Consider the following 12,578-nt stretch of genomic DNA (forward strand, 5'->3'; position numbering starts at 1 on the left):
ATTCCCTAAAAGACACAAACTACTGAAATTGACTCAAGAAAAAAATAGCACATCTGAATAGATCTGCCACAAATAGAGATTAAAATAGTAATTTCAAAACTACCCACAAAGAAAAGTTCAGGCCTAGATGGCTTCCAAAGTGACTTCTACCAAACATTTTTGTTTGTTTGTTTGTTTTTGTTTTGTTTTGTTTTTAATTTTTAAAAAATCTTTAAAATTTTAAGTTAACATATAAGGTATTATTAGCCCCAGGGGTACAGGACTGTGAATTGCCAGGTTTACACTTCACAGCACTCATCTTAGCACATACCTTCCCCAATGTCCATAACCCCACCACCCTCTCCCTACCCACACCCCCGCCGCAACCCTCAGTTTGTTTTGTGAGATTAAGAGTCTCTTACGGTTTGTCTCCCTCCCGATCCCATCTTGTTTCATTTATTCTCTAATGAACATTTAAAGAATTAATGCCAATCCTTCTCAAATTTAAAAAAAATAGAAGAGAGAATAATTCATAATTAATTCTCAGAGGTCTCTATTACCCTATACCAAAACCAGACAAAGAACAACAAAACCACAGGATAATATCCCTTACGAATGCAGATGCAAAAATCCTCAACAAAATACTATGCAAATTCGATTGAGCAATATATTAACAAGATTATACACCATCATCAAGTAGGATTTATCCCGGAAATGATGGTAATATAAGGAAAACCATAAATCACTGAATGATTCACTTTAAAATGGTTAATTTTATGCCATGTGAATTACACCTCAATAGATTTAAAAAACTGTGGCAAAATACACAGAAAATTCACCACTAGTGATATTTAGTACATTCATAATGTTGTGCAACCAATTACCACTATCTAGTTCCAGAAGGATACCCCTTACCCATTAAGCAGTCTTTCCCATTCCTCCCACCCCTGCTTCCTGATAACCACGACTCTGCTTTCTGTCTCTATGGATTTATGTATTCCGGACATTTATATAAATGGAATCATACAAAACATGACCTTTTATGCCTGGCTTCTTTCTGGGAATAGTCTATCCTGAAGGTTGTAATACCAACCACAAGGAAGATAGGGGGAAGGAGGTGTTTTTGCTCCTTGGTTTTCACTAAAGCCTGAAGATTCTTTAACAATCATATATGTCAGCCTTATAAAGTGCATTAATAATGATTATAAAAAGAGCTTTCTGCTTTTCTTGCTGTCCCAAACCTGAGTTTACTTATTAAATTGAGCATTTCACTTTAATCTTCTCTTAACAGACTTTATGTATTGGGCACCTGGGTGGCTCATTGGGTTAGGCCTCTGCCTTTGGCTCAGGTCATGATCTCAGGGTCCTGGGATCAAGCCCCACATGGGGCTTTCTGCTCCTCTCTGCCTACTCTCTGCCTCTCCTCTCTCTGTCAAATAAATAAACAAAATCTTAAAAAAAATAAACTTCATGTATTAATTCATTCAAGAAATATTTATTGATCTCCTGTTGTGTATCATATCAACCTTGTGTAAGGCCCGAGAGATGTAGAGGCGAGCAAAATAGAAGTGTGTTTCTGCCTTTTCTGGAGTATGAGTCTAGTGAGAAAACAAGCATTGAAGAGTAAAACACAAAAGGTTGCATAATGAAATGTTACATGTTCCATCTTAGTGGGTCTCCATTAGCTTTTACTTCTCTAGCCTCCATTCTTTTTCTGATGAAAAGAGAAACCACATCTTCCCCACTGAGGCCATGCAATAGGGTGAATAATGGTCCTCTAAAGATATCTATGTCCTAATCCCTGGAACCTGTGAATGTTACCATGTATGGCATAAAAAAACTTTGTAGATGTGATTAAATCAAGGATTTTGATATGGGAGATTATCCTAAATTATCCAGTTGGACCCACTGTCATCACAAGGCTTCTTACGAGACGGAACAGGTGTCAGAGTTGGAGGAGGAAGTGATGTGATGACAGAAGCAGAGACTGGAGTGACGCACTTTCAAGATAGAGGAATGAACCACAAGCCAACTCTAGAAGCTGGAAAAGCAAGGAAATATTCTGTCCTTGAGACTGCAGAAGGAACCAGCCCTATCTGTACCCAAATCTTGACTTTAGCCCAGTGAAATTGATTTCAGACTTCTGGCTTCCAGAATAGTTAAGAGAATCAATTTGTGTTGTGTTAAGCCACCAAATTTGTAGTAAATTGTTACAACACCCACAGAAACCTAATATAGGCCATGTGGTTTGGGTGTCCATGGACCCAGGACCCAGAGATATACATGTGTCAGACACGGCCCATCATATACTGTCCCCTGGCCTCTGACTAGTTCAGAGATTTACAAGTGATGCAAGTCTATCCAATGAAATTCCAATACTATTGTAGAAGCTACTGGTGGAGAGAAGCTCTGCCAAAGGCCACCCTGAGAATAAACAACAGCGAAGAAAGCACCTTTGGAATTATTGCTAGTGTTTAAGTCCCGATGACACCATTTAAACAGCCACATTAGGAGCACCTGGGTGGCCCAGTTGGTTAAACAAATGCCTTCGGCTCCGGTTATGATCCCAGTGTCCTGGGACGGAGCCCTGTGTCAGGTTCCCTGCTCGGCGGGGATTCTGGATCTCCCTCTCCCTCTGCTGCTCTGCCTGCTTGTGCTCTCTCACTGTCAAATAAATAAATGAAATCTTTAAAAAAATATAAAAAATAAACAGCTGAATTCAGTTGTGCCTGAAGTCATCCAGTGAACTTCTTAGTCACTTGAGTCAAAAAAATTCTTTTTTGTTTAAAAAATATGTATCAAGGAGAGCATGGGTGGCTCAGTCTGTTAAGCAACTGCCTTCGGCTCAGGTCACGATTCCAGGGTCCTTGGATTGAGCCCTGTGTCAGGCTCCCTGCTTAGCAGGGAGTCTGCTTCTCCCTCTCCCTCTGCCCCTTCCCCTGCTTATGCTCTGTCAAATAAACAAATACATAAAATATTTTTAAATAAACCCAATAAATTATGGTACATCCATTGAATGGAATAGTATGCAGCTGTAAAGAATGAAGAATCTCTTTATATCTGCACTGATACAGAAGAATGTCTAAGATCTGAAAAAAATTAAGGGGCAGAACAATGTATGTAGTATGATATTTTACAAAGAAATGGAAAAATAATTTGTGTTTGCTTACAGAATTTGAAAGGATACAAAAGAAAGTAAGCAAGTTGGTTGCTTATTGAGGGAGATAGGAACTAGGCAGGTCGGGGATAAGATTGACAGTAAAACCTTTCACTGTACTTTTCACTTTTCATGCCTTCTGGTTTTATGAATCTTGTGAATGAGTTATTCTAAAAATCAAATTAAGAATTTTGTACACTATGGCCTAATTTTTGTGAGATAACAAATAAATACATATGAGATTGGAAAATACAAAACACCCAGCCCAGGAGTGTTTATTCTGTATATAGTAGGAAATAAATACTGTACTGGTCCTGTGATTGGTTTTGGGTCCTTCATGTAGGATTTTATATCTCAACTTGTTAGATTGGGTCTAGCCTTTTTTTTTTTTTTTTTTAAGATTTTATTTATTTATTTGAGAGAAAGCACGAGGGGATAGGGTCAGAGGGAGAACCAGACTCCCTACTGAGCAGGGAGCAGGATGCAGGACTGGATCCTGGGGCTCCAGGATCATGACCTGAGCCAATGGCAGTCGCTTAACCAGCTGAGCCACCTGGGCACCCTAGATTGGGTCCATCTTTAAAATATTTTTATTGCACAAATATACTCTGTGGGTCTTCCCCCAGCCTCCAAGGTAGGTGGAACACTACCACCAGGTAGTGTTGCTGTTTCCTTTCGTTTAGGTCATCCATGAAGGTAGTGAGAAAGCCAAGTTAGAAGAGGGTGTGGCAAGAGCCCAGGAAGTTGAGGTGACCATCTGGTGGGAACCAGGACATAGGCCCAGAGACAGCAGGGAACAGATGTGTGGTTAATGGGCTGTGGTTGGCCTAATAACAGGTAATGAGAGCACGGCTCCAGTTGAGGAGCAGGTCTCCATTGGCTTCTACTTCTCTAACCTCCATTCTTAGCCACAACTGATGAAAGTGCTGCTGGCAAGGAGGGACTGGACCAGAGAGAGTGGGCTTCCACAGTCTGGGAGCCCTCTGGCCAGGGAATGGCACACCAGGTAGCAAAGGCCTTCCTCATTTAGGAGGCCTTTTCTCCAGGCTGAAACTGGGAGGGCAAGGATAAGAATCCCTCCCCTTGGGGTGCCTAGGTGGCTCAGTGGGTTAAAGCCTCTGCTTTCAGCTCAGGTCATGATCCCAGGGTCCTGGGATCGTGCCCTGCATCGAGCTCTGTGCTCAGCAGGGCGCCTGCTTCCCCCCCTCTCTCTGCTAACTTGTGATCTCTGTCAAATAAATAAATAAATAAATAATCTTAAAAAAAAAAAAAAAAGAATCCCTCCCCTTTGGTGAGTAATGCTAGGTGCTGGGCATGGTGCTAAATTGATGCTTAATCCCTACAACCACTCCCAGCTGCAGGCAGGGGCCCCCCCAAAGCTTAGAGTCCAGCAACCTGCCCAAGTTGCTCAAGTGTAGAACAAGGACCTGATAGGTTAGCCTGACACTAAGTTGTACCTTTTTTCTTTTTTAAAAGATTTTATTTATTTATTTGAGAGAGAGCACGAGCAGGGTGAATAGCAGAGGGAGACCGAGAAGCAGGCTCAATGACCCTGAGTTCATAACCTAAGTCCAAGGCAACACCTACCTGACTGAGCCACCCAAGTGCCCCTAAGCTATAACTCCTGATCACCACAGTGCTCTTGGTGTACTTGTGTTGCTGAAATGGACAAATGGCCCAGCAAGAGTGCCAGTCTGAAACTATGCTGGGCCCAGAGCTGTTCTTAGAAAAAGGAAAGTCTTGGAGGCAGATAGACCTGTTGAGAGCTCATCTTGGGTGTGCAGCTCAAGAAAGCCGGTGGGCATTGACACGTCATTTAACCCTCTGAGCCTCAGTTTTCTCATCTGTAAAAACGAAGGGACTGTGTATTCTTGGTAGTCTGTTATAGTTAAATAGTACAGTGAATGGAAAATTGTGACTAGCACCAGGCCTGACCCAAAATAGATGCTTAACACCTGTTCTCAACGGAGTCTGCTGAACACCATGGAAAGGACAGAGGTGGGGCTACAGACAGGGAGAAAGTTCCTTTGGCAGTCTGGCAGCTCTGCTCCTTCCCATGGATAGGACTTTTAGCCATTTTCCCCACACCAATCAGCAGGAACACCCTTAAAATAAAAAGAGGCTTTTAGATTTATTTGTAGAGAAAAGAGGAGAGAGCAAGTTGGGAAGAAAATAAAGGAGAGACTAGCATATACTAAGAAACCAAGAACATGAATGGTAGCTTTAAAAAGGCTAGGAGAGGGGCACCTGGGTGGCTCAGTGGGTTAAAGCCTCTGCCTTCGGCTCAGGTCATGATCCCGGGGTCCTGGGAGTGAGCCCCGCATTGGGCTCTTTGCTCAGCAGGGAGCCTGCTTCCCCATCTCTCTCTACTTGTGATCTCTGTCAAATAAATAAAAAATAAAAAATAAAAAATAAAAAAAAAGAAAGGCTAGGAGAAGCACCTGGCTGGTTTAGTCAGTAGAGCATGTGACTCAAACTTGGGGTGGTGAGTTCAAACCTCATGGTTGGGCATAAAAATTACTTTAAAAAATTTCAATTCAATTAAAAAAATAATTAAAAGGTTAAGATAGATATGAAACATAGGCTGGGTCCCAGGTGTGGAAGGATGACAGAAAGGGACTGCTCTCTGGGATGTGCCGCAGGGAAGGCCAAGGCCAATTTTGGTTGAGGAAGCTTCAAGGTCTTCCCAAGCCAGACTCTCTCCTAATCTGCTGACTGGAAGCACAAGTGCCTTTTAAGTAGCTCAAATGGGCTGGACTGTCCTGGGCTTCTCACTAGTTTGAAAACACTTCTCCTTACAGCCAAAGGATTCCTTTGTTCAGCCAGCTCCTTTGAAGAGGGAAAATTTCTTCTGGAGGGTGACAGACTCTGACATCCCCTGCCCAGAAAGCAGAGCCTTTCCCCACTGCTCACAAGCCATCTTTGCAACCTTGTCCCAGCTGTCAGAGGCAAGCTTTTGTGCTGAGTCAGTTTGGCTGTCTTTCAGCCAAGAACAGTGGAGGCTGCAATGCAGGGCCATTAAAGGAACTATTTTTAGACCCTATTTCAATCTTATTCAGCACAGGCGGTGAAACACAGGGCCTGAAGGTGGCCAGACCAAGGGGATGCTGGCAGTGACAGAGTCCAGGCAAGTAGGTCAGGAAAAGACAAAGAGATCACACTATGTGGAAAGAAAGAAGCACACAGAGGGAGGTTCACACTGCTGCCCAAGGTACCCAAGACAGAAGATGGGGAGCTGCTTGCAAAGAATTGGGCCCTCTGCGTTCTATGAGGAGTCACCAAGAAAAATGAGAGAAGGGAAGAAAGTACAACCACTTCCAAAAAGAGACTAGGGCAAAGTGCACCTGGGGAGCTCGTTAAAAATATACTTCACTTCCTGTGCCCATCTTAGTTCAACGGAGACCGAATATTACAGTGAGGCATGGGAATCTGTTAATTTCTTCCTGGGATGGGGGATTCACACATATTGAAATTCAAGGATCACTGGGCAGAAAAGTCTCTACCTCTGAATTCAAAAGAATGATGTGGGCCGAGGACAGGCAGAGGTAGTGGCAGTCATTAAAACAGCCACCAGAGGTGACATTTTCCTTTTTTCAAGGGCTCAGGCTTCCATCTATAAAATGAAGGGCCTGGCAGTCCCAGGAGTCTCCTAGTTCTTTCTCAGGAAATTCTTATCACTGGGATGCTCAGTGATCAGCCAAGAGAACAGGAGGAAACAATTCTTATACCAGATGCCCATATTATCCAAGAAAAATCAGCAGAAGTCCAATAATGGGGAACAAAGTTCAAAGTACACTGTGGGAGAAAAAAGCCACGTAATCAAGACTATCACAAAAATTAGGAGTCTGGGTGGCTAGGTTGGTGAAGCGTCTGCCTTCGGCTCGGGTCATGATAACAGGGTCCTGGGATCGAGTCCCACATCAGGCTCCCTGCTCAGCGGGAAGCCTGCTTCCCCATCTCCCTCTGCCTACTTGGGGTCTTTCTCTCTTTTTGACAAATAAATAGGTAAAATCTTAAAAAAAAAAAAACAAAAACTCACAAAAAATAAACTTTATATACATTAAAAATGGCTGTAAGAGTAGATTTTGTAGATTTTCATCTGGTAGTTAAAAACTTTATAGATCATTCTTAGATGTATGTAATAATTCTTTTTTTTTTTTTTAAGATTTTATTTATCTATTTGACAGAGAGAGAGATCCCAAGTAGGCAGAGGGGGAAGGGGAAGCAGGCTTCCCGCTGAGCAGAGCGCCCGATGTGGGACTCGATCCCAGGACCCTAAGACCATGACCTGAGCCAAAGGCGGAGGCTTAACCCAATGAGCCACCCACATGCCCCTATAAGAATTCTTTTTTTAGTTTTATTATTATTATTATTATTTTGGTAATCTTTACACCCAACTTGGGGCTCTAATTCATGACCCTGAGATCAGGAGTTGCATGCTGTTCTGACTGAGCCAGCCAGGTGCCCCAAGTATGTAATAATTCTCTTTTTTTTTAATATTTTAATTGAGAGAGAAAGGGAGAGAGAGGGAAAGAGATAGTGAGAGCGGCAGCGGGGGGGTGGGGGGCAAGGGAAGGGAGAAGCAGGTTCCCTGCTGAACAGGAAGCTGGACATTGGGCGCAATCTCAATAACGACCCAAGCCGAAGACAGATGCCCAACTGACTGAGCCACCTAGGTACGCCTGTAGTAATTCTTAAATATTTTCTAGCTTTATATCTTATTTCTTAAACAAATAATGAATTGAAAACTGACTTTTTTTTTTTGAGGAGATGGGGAATAATTTTTCTGACAAAACTGTCCAAGAACACTTTATGCCATCCTTCATTTTGACTTTTGCAGAATTATAAAGGAGGTTATTTTGAAAATATTTTAGAGGGTTTTATCGATTTTCCTAGGACTTCTCTTAATTCCCTGAGAGTCGAACCATTATTTTTGAGACACTTATCATGTCCTCACCATGAAGATTCTCTTCAAATGGCTCCTGGTCTCACTCTGCCAGAGCCTCATTAGATGGTGGCTCTACTTGTGATTCTCCAAGACCATTCTCACTAACTTCACACAATGGTGCAATATTTACAATTACTCCTTATACCTGTCTTCTCTTTGTGCTGCACAGTCAGATGTTTATAAAAATCCAACAATCAGAGAGAATCTGGCCAATGAAGGTACTGAAGTTAGTGGAGGGAGAGAGGGGAAGGGAAAGAACTTTTGTTTTTTTGGGCTATGCTCACTTGGGCTTTCCCTGCCACCTTCTAACAGCAGGGACTTAGGGTAATAAACACCAAACTAATGAGGCCCTCCCAAAGCAAGAACAAGAAAGATGAGTGGGGATAAGAAGGCAGCATCTTTCTACAGACTCAGAATATTCTGCACTCTGCTTTTCTTGGCCACCTAGAGAAAGCCAGTCCACAAAAACTCTTTCACACTATGCTGTGGTCCCCAACTGCCCTTCCAGACTGCAAATCCACCCCCATCGTCTACAGGAAGCCACAAGACAAAGGCCACTTGGTCAAGTGACACTTTAATAAGCTAAAAATAAAAAAACCTGTCTTTGGAGACTATCAAGAGCCACATGTGGGCCAAAGCAGAAGGTAGAGGCATAGCACTTTGGTCATGGCGGGGAACAACAGGCTGAGTGGAAGGTCAGCGATGGCTGAAGAATCCTTGAGGATGGTTATATTTAAACGGCTTCATCCTGCTGGGGCCCCTAAAGAAACAGGAGAAGGGAGATCAGTTAATACTATGCCCTTTGGGCTGACAAAATAAATTACAATTCATCCGCACAAGGGATGGTGAAAAACGAATAAAAAGCAGACTGTAAAACAATATGTAAGGTGTCATACTGTTTTGGCGAAAATGTATGCTTGCAAATGCATGAACATAAACCTGGAAAGGCCCTCACCAACAACAGGCACTTCGGAGACCCTCACTTTTTAGTGTTTTTACAAAACTGCTCATTGATGTTTTTATGTTTAACACCAAACATATTTCTCTCTCTCTCTTTTTTAAAAGATTTTGTTTATCTGAGAAAGAGAGGAGAAAGAGAGTGAGTGAGCGCACAGGAGCAGGGGGTGAAGCAGAGGGAGTAGCAGGCTCCCTGCTGAGCAAGAAGCCCGATGCGGGGCTCAATCCCAGGAGCCCAGGATCATGACCTGCGCAAAAGACAGATGCTTAACCAACTGAGCCACCCAGGTGCCCCTATTTAATTTTTATGATAAGAAAAATGAAGAAAAAACCTTAAAATCCTCCTTTGCAGGGAGATTCCCGTGTAAACAGGAGTGAAAAGAATCTGCACTAAGTGTCTGCCAAGAGCCACGTGCTTTATACTACTACCTCTGAGATACTATTTCTACCATTTTATAGATTTTACAGATGAAGAAACAGTCTCGGGGAGGTAAACTGTCTGCCTGAATGTTATTGTCAGAAAGCAACGGGCTCAACTTCAAAACCAGGGCTAACACTAAATCCTACTGGCCACAGGCAGGCTGACAATCATGGCCAAAACCTCAACACTCTGAAGCTAAGGTGCTTCAGCTATGATGCTAGGGATTTGGGGATACCAGGCAAAACTTCACAAACAGGCCTCTTCTACCCAACTCCACAGTGAACGATGTCTGTCTAAAGGGCCACTTTTGTCTGCTATGGTTGACATTCAGTGGTAACTTGAAAGGTGACAGCCTGGATAGCAGTCTGAAGGGTGTGTGTGTGTGTGTTTACAGAGATGAGAGAAAGAAGGTTTTTACTCCAATACCGATGCAACCACTTACTTAAAGGAGGGCTTACTCTGCGTGCCATCGTATTTGGCACTTTACACACTACATCTCGTTTATTTTCATCTTCCCTACAATACCTGAGGTGGATGCTGTTTTGTTTTGTTTTTAACCGATGAGGACTCTGAAGTTCAGGCGGCTAAGTGTAGACCCTCATCACATAGGTTGGAACTGCAATGTGAACCCACATCTTTTTGGGCCCAAAGTCCTTGCTCATAACCATAATGACATATACTCCCAACATCACAAGGGCACAGAATCACCTGGGCAAGTCTAGGCATATGGCTAATGGAGAACCCACAGTCTGAAGGTAGCCAGCCGCAGGCAGAACTAGACCTCCTGTCTCCCGCTGCCAGGCCAGCACTTTACAGCCCAGTCCCTTGGCCTGATACCAGCGGTCAGCTGGACTCTAGGCCGAGAAACTTGCATCTCTCCAGTCATGGGGTTAACTGGATCTGAGTAGCCAAAGCAGCACCAACCCAGAATGCCCTGATGGAGGACCTCTGCCTGGGTGACAAAAAGCACTACAGGAAACGGATCCTTCGGGAACCATTAGGTAACAGAAAATAAACACTGGCCGTGTGAGAGCTCCCACCCTCGAAATGTGTTACAGCAGGTAGGGAGGGTGGGAAGAACAGAGTTCTCAAACAGACTCACGAGGGAGAGCAAGTCCTAGAAGCTACCAACATCTAGTCGCCAGCTCCGCCTTCCAGCAGCCACTTGGGGGCTAGAACTGGTTATTATCAGATAACATGAAGAACCAGGCCAGGTGGAGGTGCCAGATGGAGGGGGGAGGATGCTGGCACAGCTTCTAGGCGCTGGGACTGGCTATCTGAGGTGAGGGGCAGGTAAGGGACCTTTAGACTGACAGGGAATACAGGGATGCCCCAATTAGAAACAGATTATAGCCCTTCCTCTCTCCCGGACACCATTCTTCCCTAGCTGCTTGCTCAAAAGGGAAGGGATGCCTAACAGCATGGACTCTGGAATTTTGAAATTGATTCTTTAAGAACAAAAACATGTGGGGTGCCTGGGTGGCTCAGTCAATTAAGCATCTGCCTTTGGCTCTGGTTGTAATCCCAGGGTCCTGAGACAGAGCCCCATATCGGGCTCCCTGCTCAGTGGGGAGCCTGTTTCTCCCTCTCCTTCTGCTTGTGCTGTCAAATAAATTAACAAAACAAAACAAAACAAAAAAAGAACAAGAACATGTGTTAAGGGATAAAAGGGAGAGAAAGGACCTCACCAAAGTGAAAAGAAAAGTAGCTAAAAGTGCCATGAGTACAGACACACTGAACACCAAGTCATCAGGACCTAATGGCATTTTGTGAGCCCTGTCTGTGCCAGGAACCGTTCTCATAGCTTATATGAATTATCTCTAATTCACCACGAGCCAGACAATATACTTCCATGTCAGCCTTTAGGAAGTAGGTCCAGAGCTAAAGTGATTCTGACAAGATCACATAGCTGGTGAGCAGCAAACCAATGATCTGTACTTATTATTTGTCTTACCTCAGAAATGGTTCCTTCCATGATGCCCAACTGCCTAGAGCTGCCATTCTCATAGACTTGGGAGCATCCCAGGAAGAATATGGCAGACTCTGGGACTGGTGGGGCTTTATGTAGTTTTAAAAGCTTATTTGGACAATAAAAAGCAAACCATGTTGTTTTCCAAAAGAAGCACAGGAAGTTCAGCTAAATCCTTTTGATTCTGGTGGAGCTCACTCAGTGGGTGGCCCACCTTCAGGGGTGCTCGAGAAGAAGAGCTGGACCAGCTGTAGGAAGTGGGTTTCAGGAAAGAGGGAGCAAGCTCTCCTCAGAAATCTGGCTACAGAATTTTTATTTCCACTGTGAACAGAGACAAGCACACGTGAGTACGAGCATGCCCTCCATGCCAGGTTCTGATCTCTGCCCCGAGTTCCTGAGAGAGGCAGGGCTGGACACCTCCAGAGCCCCAGTGTTCCCACCCGTCCCCTCACCTGAAAAGCCGCAGACACATCTTCTCCTGGGGAAACTCCTTGGGCCCCTCCACACTGTCATCGTGGCTGTCAGTCTCCAGGTAGACATCTAGCAGCACACACAGGCGCTGCAGCTGGTTGGTCAGGAGCTGATGGCTGGGCCGGGGGCCGCACAGCTCCTTGTAGCAAACGTTGACCTCGCTCTCCATGGCCTAAGGAGTGGGAAAGCCAGAAACTCAGCACTACCTTTAGACTAACTGGGTCTGACAGCTCCACAGGAATAGTAGCCAGGCCTCTATAGGAGCTAGGTCACACCAGATCAAACCGGATGGGTTTATCCTCAGGCTCAGGATAACAGCGTCTTCCTGATTCTGACCTGTAACTTTCCCTAGCCAACATTCTCACAGCCAAGAAGATGGAGGTGTGTGGAGAAGAAATCTCAAGACCTAAGTCAGAAGGTATTAGCATTAAAAACATGATCCACGGCCAGAAGGCCACTACAGAATCAAATCAACAGATACGATGATATTTACTAGCTACAATAATCTCACACACCACCTCATTCCAACACTTCCATGCTTCCCAGTTTATTCACATTTCCACCAAAGCCCAAGACAGCAACCTTTCAAGGCAAGGATTTATAGTATTCCCATTTTAAAATGGGGTGACCCCAAGCTAGGCGCTAGGCTTTTTCTTCTACTATACCAAAAAGCCTC

At 44.1% G+C, this 12,578-nt stretch overlaps 1 protein-coding gene across 4 annotated transcripts in view; it reads right to left on the minus strand.

Moving 5' to 3' along the window:
• Nucleotides 1-8,639: 8,639 nt before the first annotated feature.
• Nucleotides 8,640-12,578, minus strand: part of THOC5 (THO complex 5) — a 35,896-nt gene continuing 31,957 nt past the window's right edge. For all 4 annotated transcript variants that reach the window (XM_032883349.1, XM_032883348.1, XM_032883350.1 and 1 more), the window contains 2 exons: nucleotides 11,884-12,074; nucleotides 8,640-8,844 (listed from right to left, as the gene is read on the minus strand). In XM_032883349.1, coding sequence (XP_032739240.1) covers nucleotides 8,781-8,844; nucleotides 11,884-12,074 — 255 coding nt within the window. In that variant the 3' untranslated portion in view covers nucleotides 8,640-8,780. The remainder of the gene's footprint in view (nucleotides 8,845-11,883; nucleotides 12,075-12,578) is intronic.

This window comes from Lontra canadensis, unplaced genomic scaffold, assembly GCF_010015895.1.
Source record: "Lontra canadensis isolate GAN:19392208 unplaced genomic scaffold, GSC_riverotter_1.0 scaffold87, whole genome shotgun sequence".
Taxonomy (NCBI): domain Eukaryota; kingdom Metazoa; phylum Chordata; class Mammalia; order Carnivora; family Mustelidae; genus Lontra; species Lontra canadensis.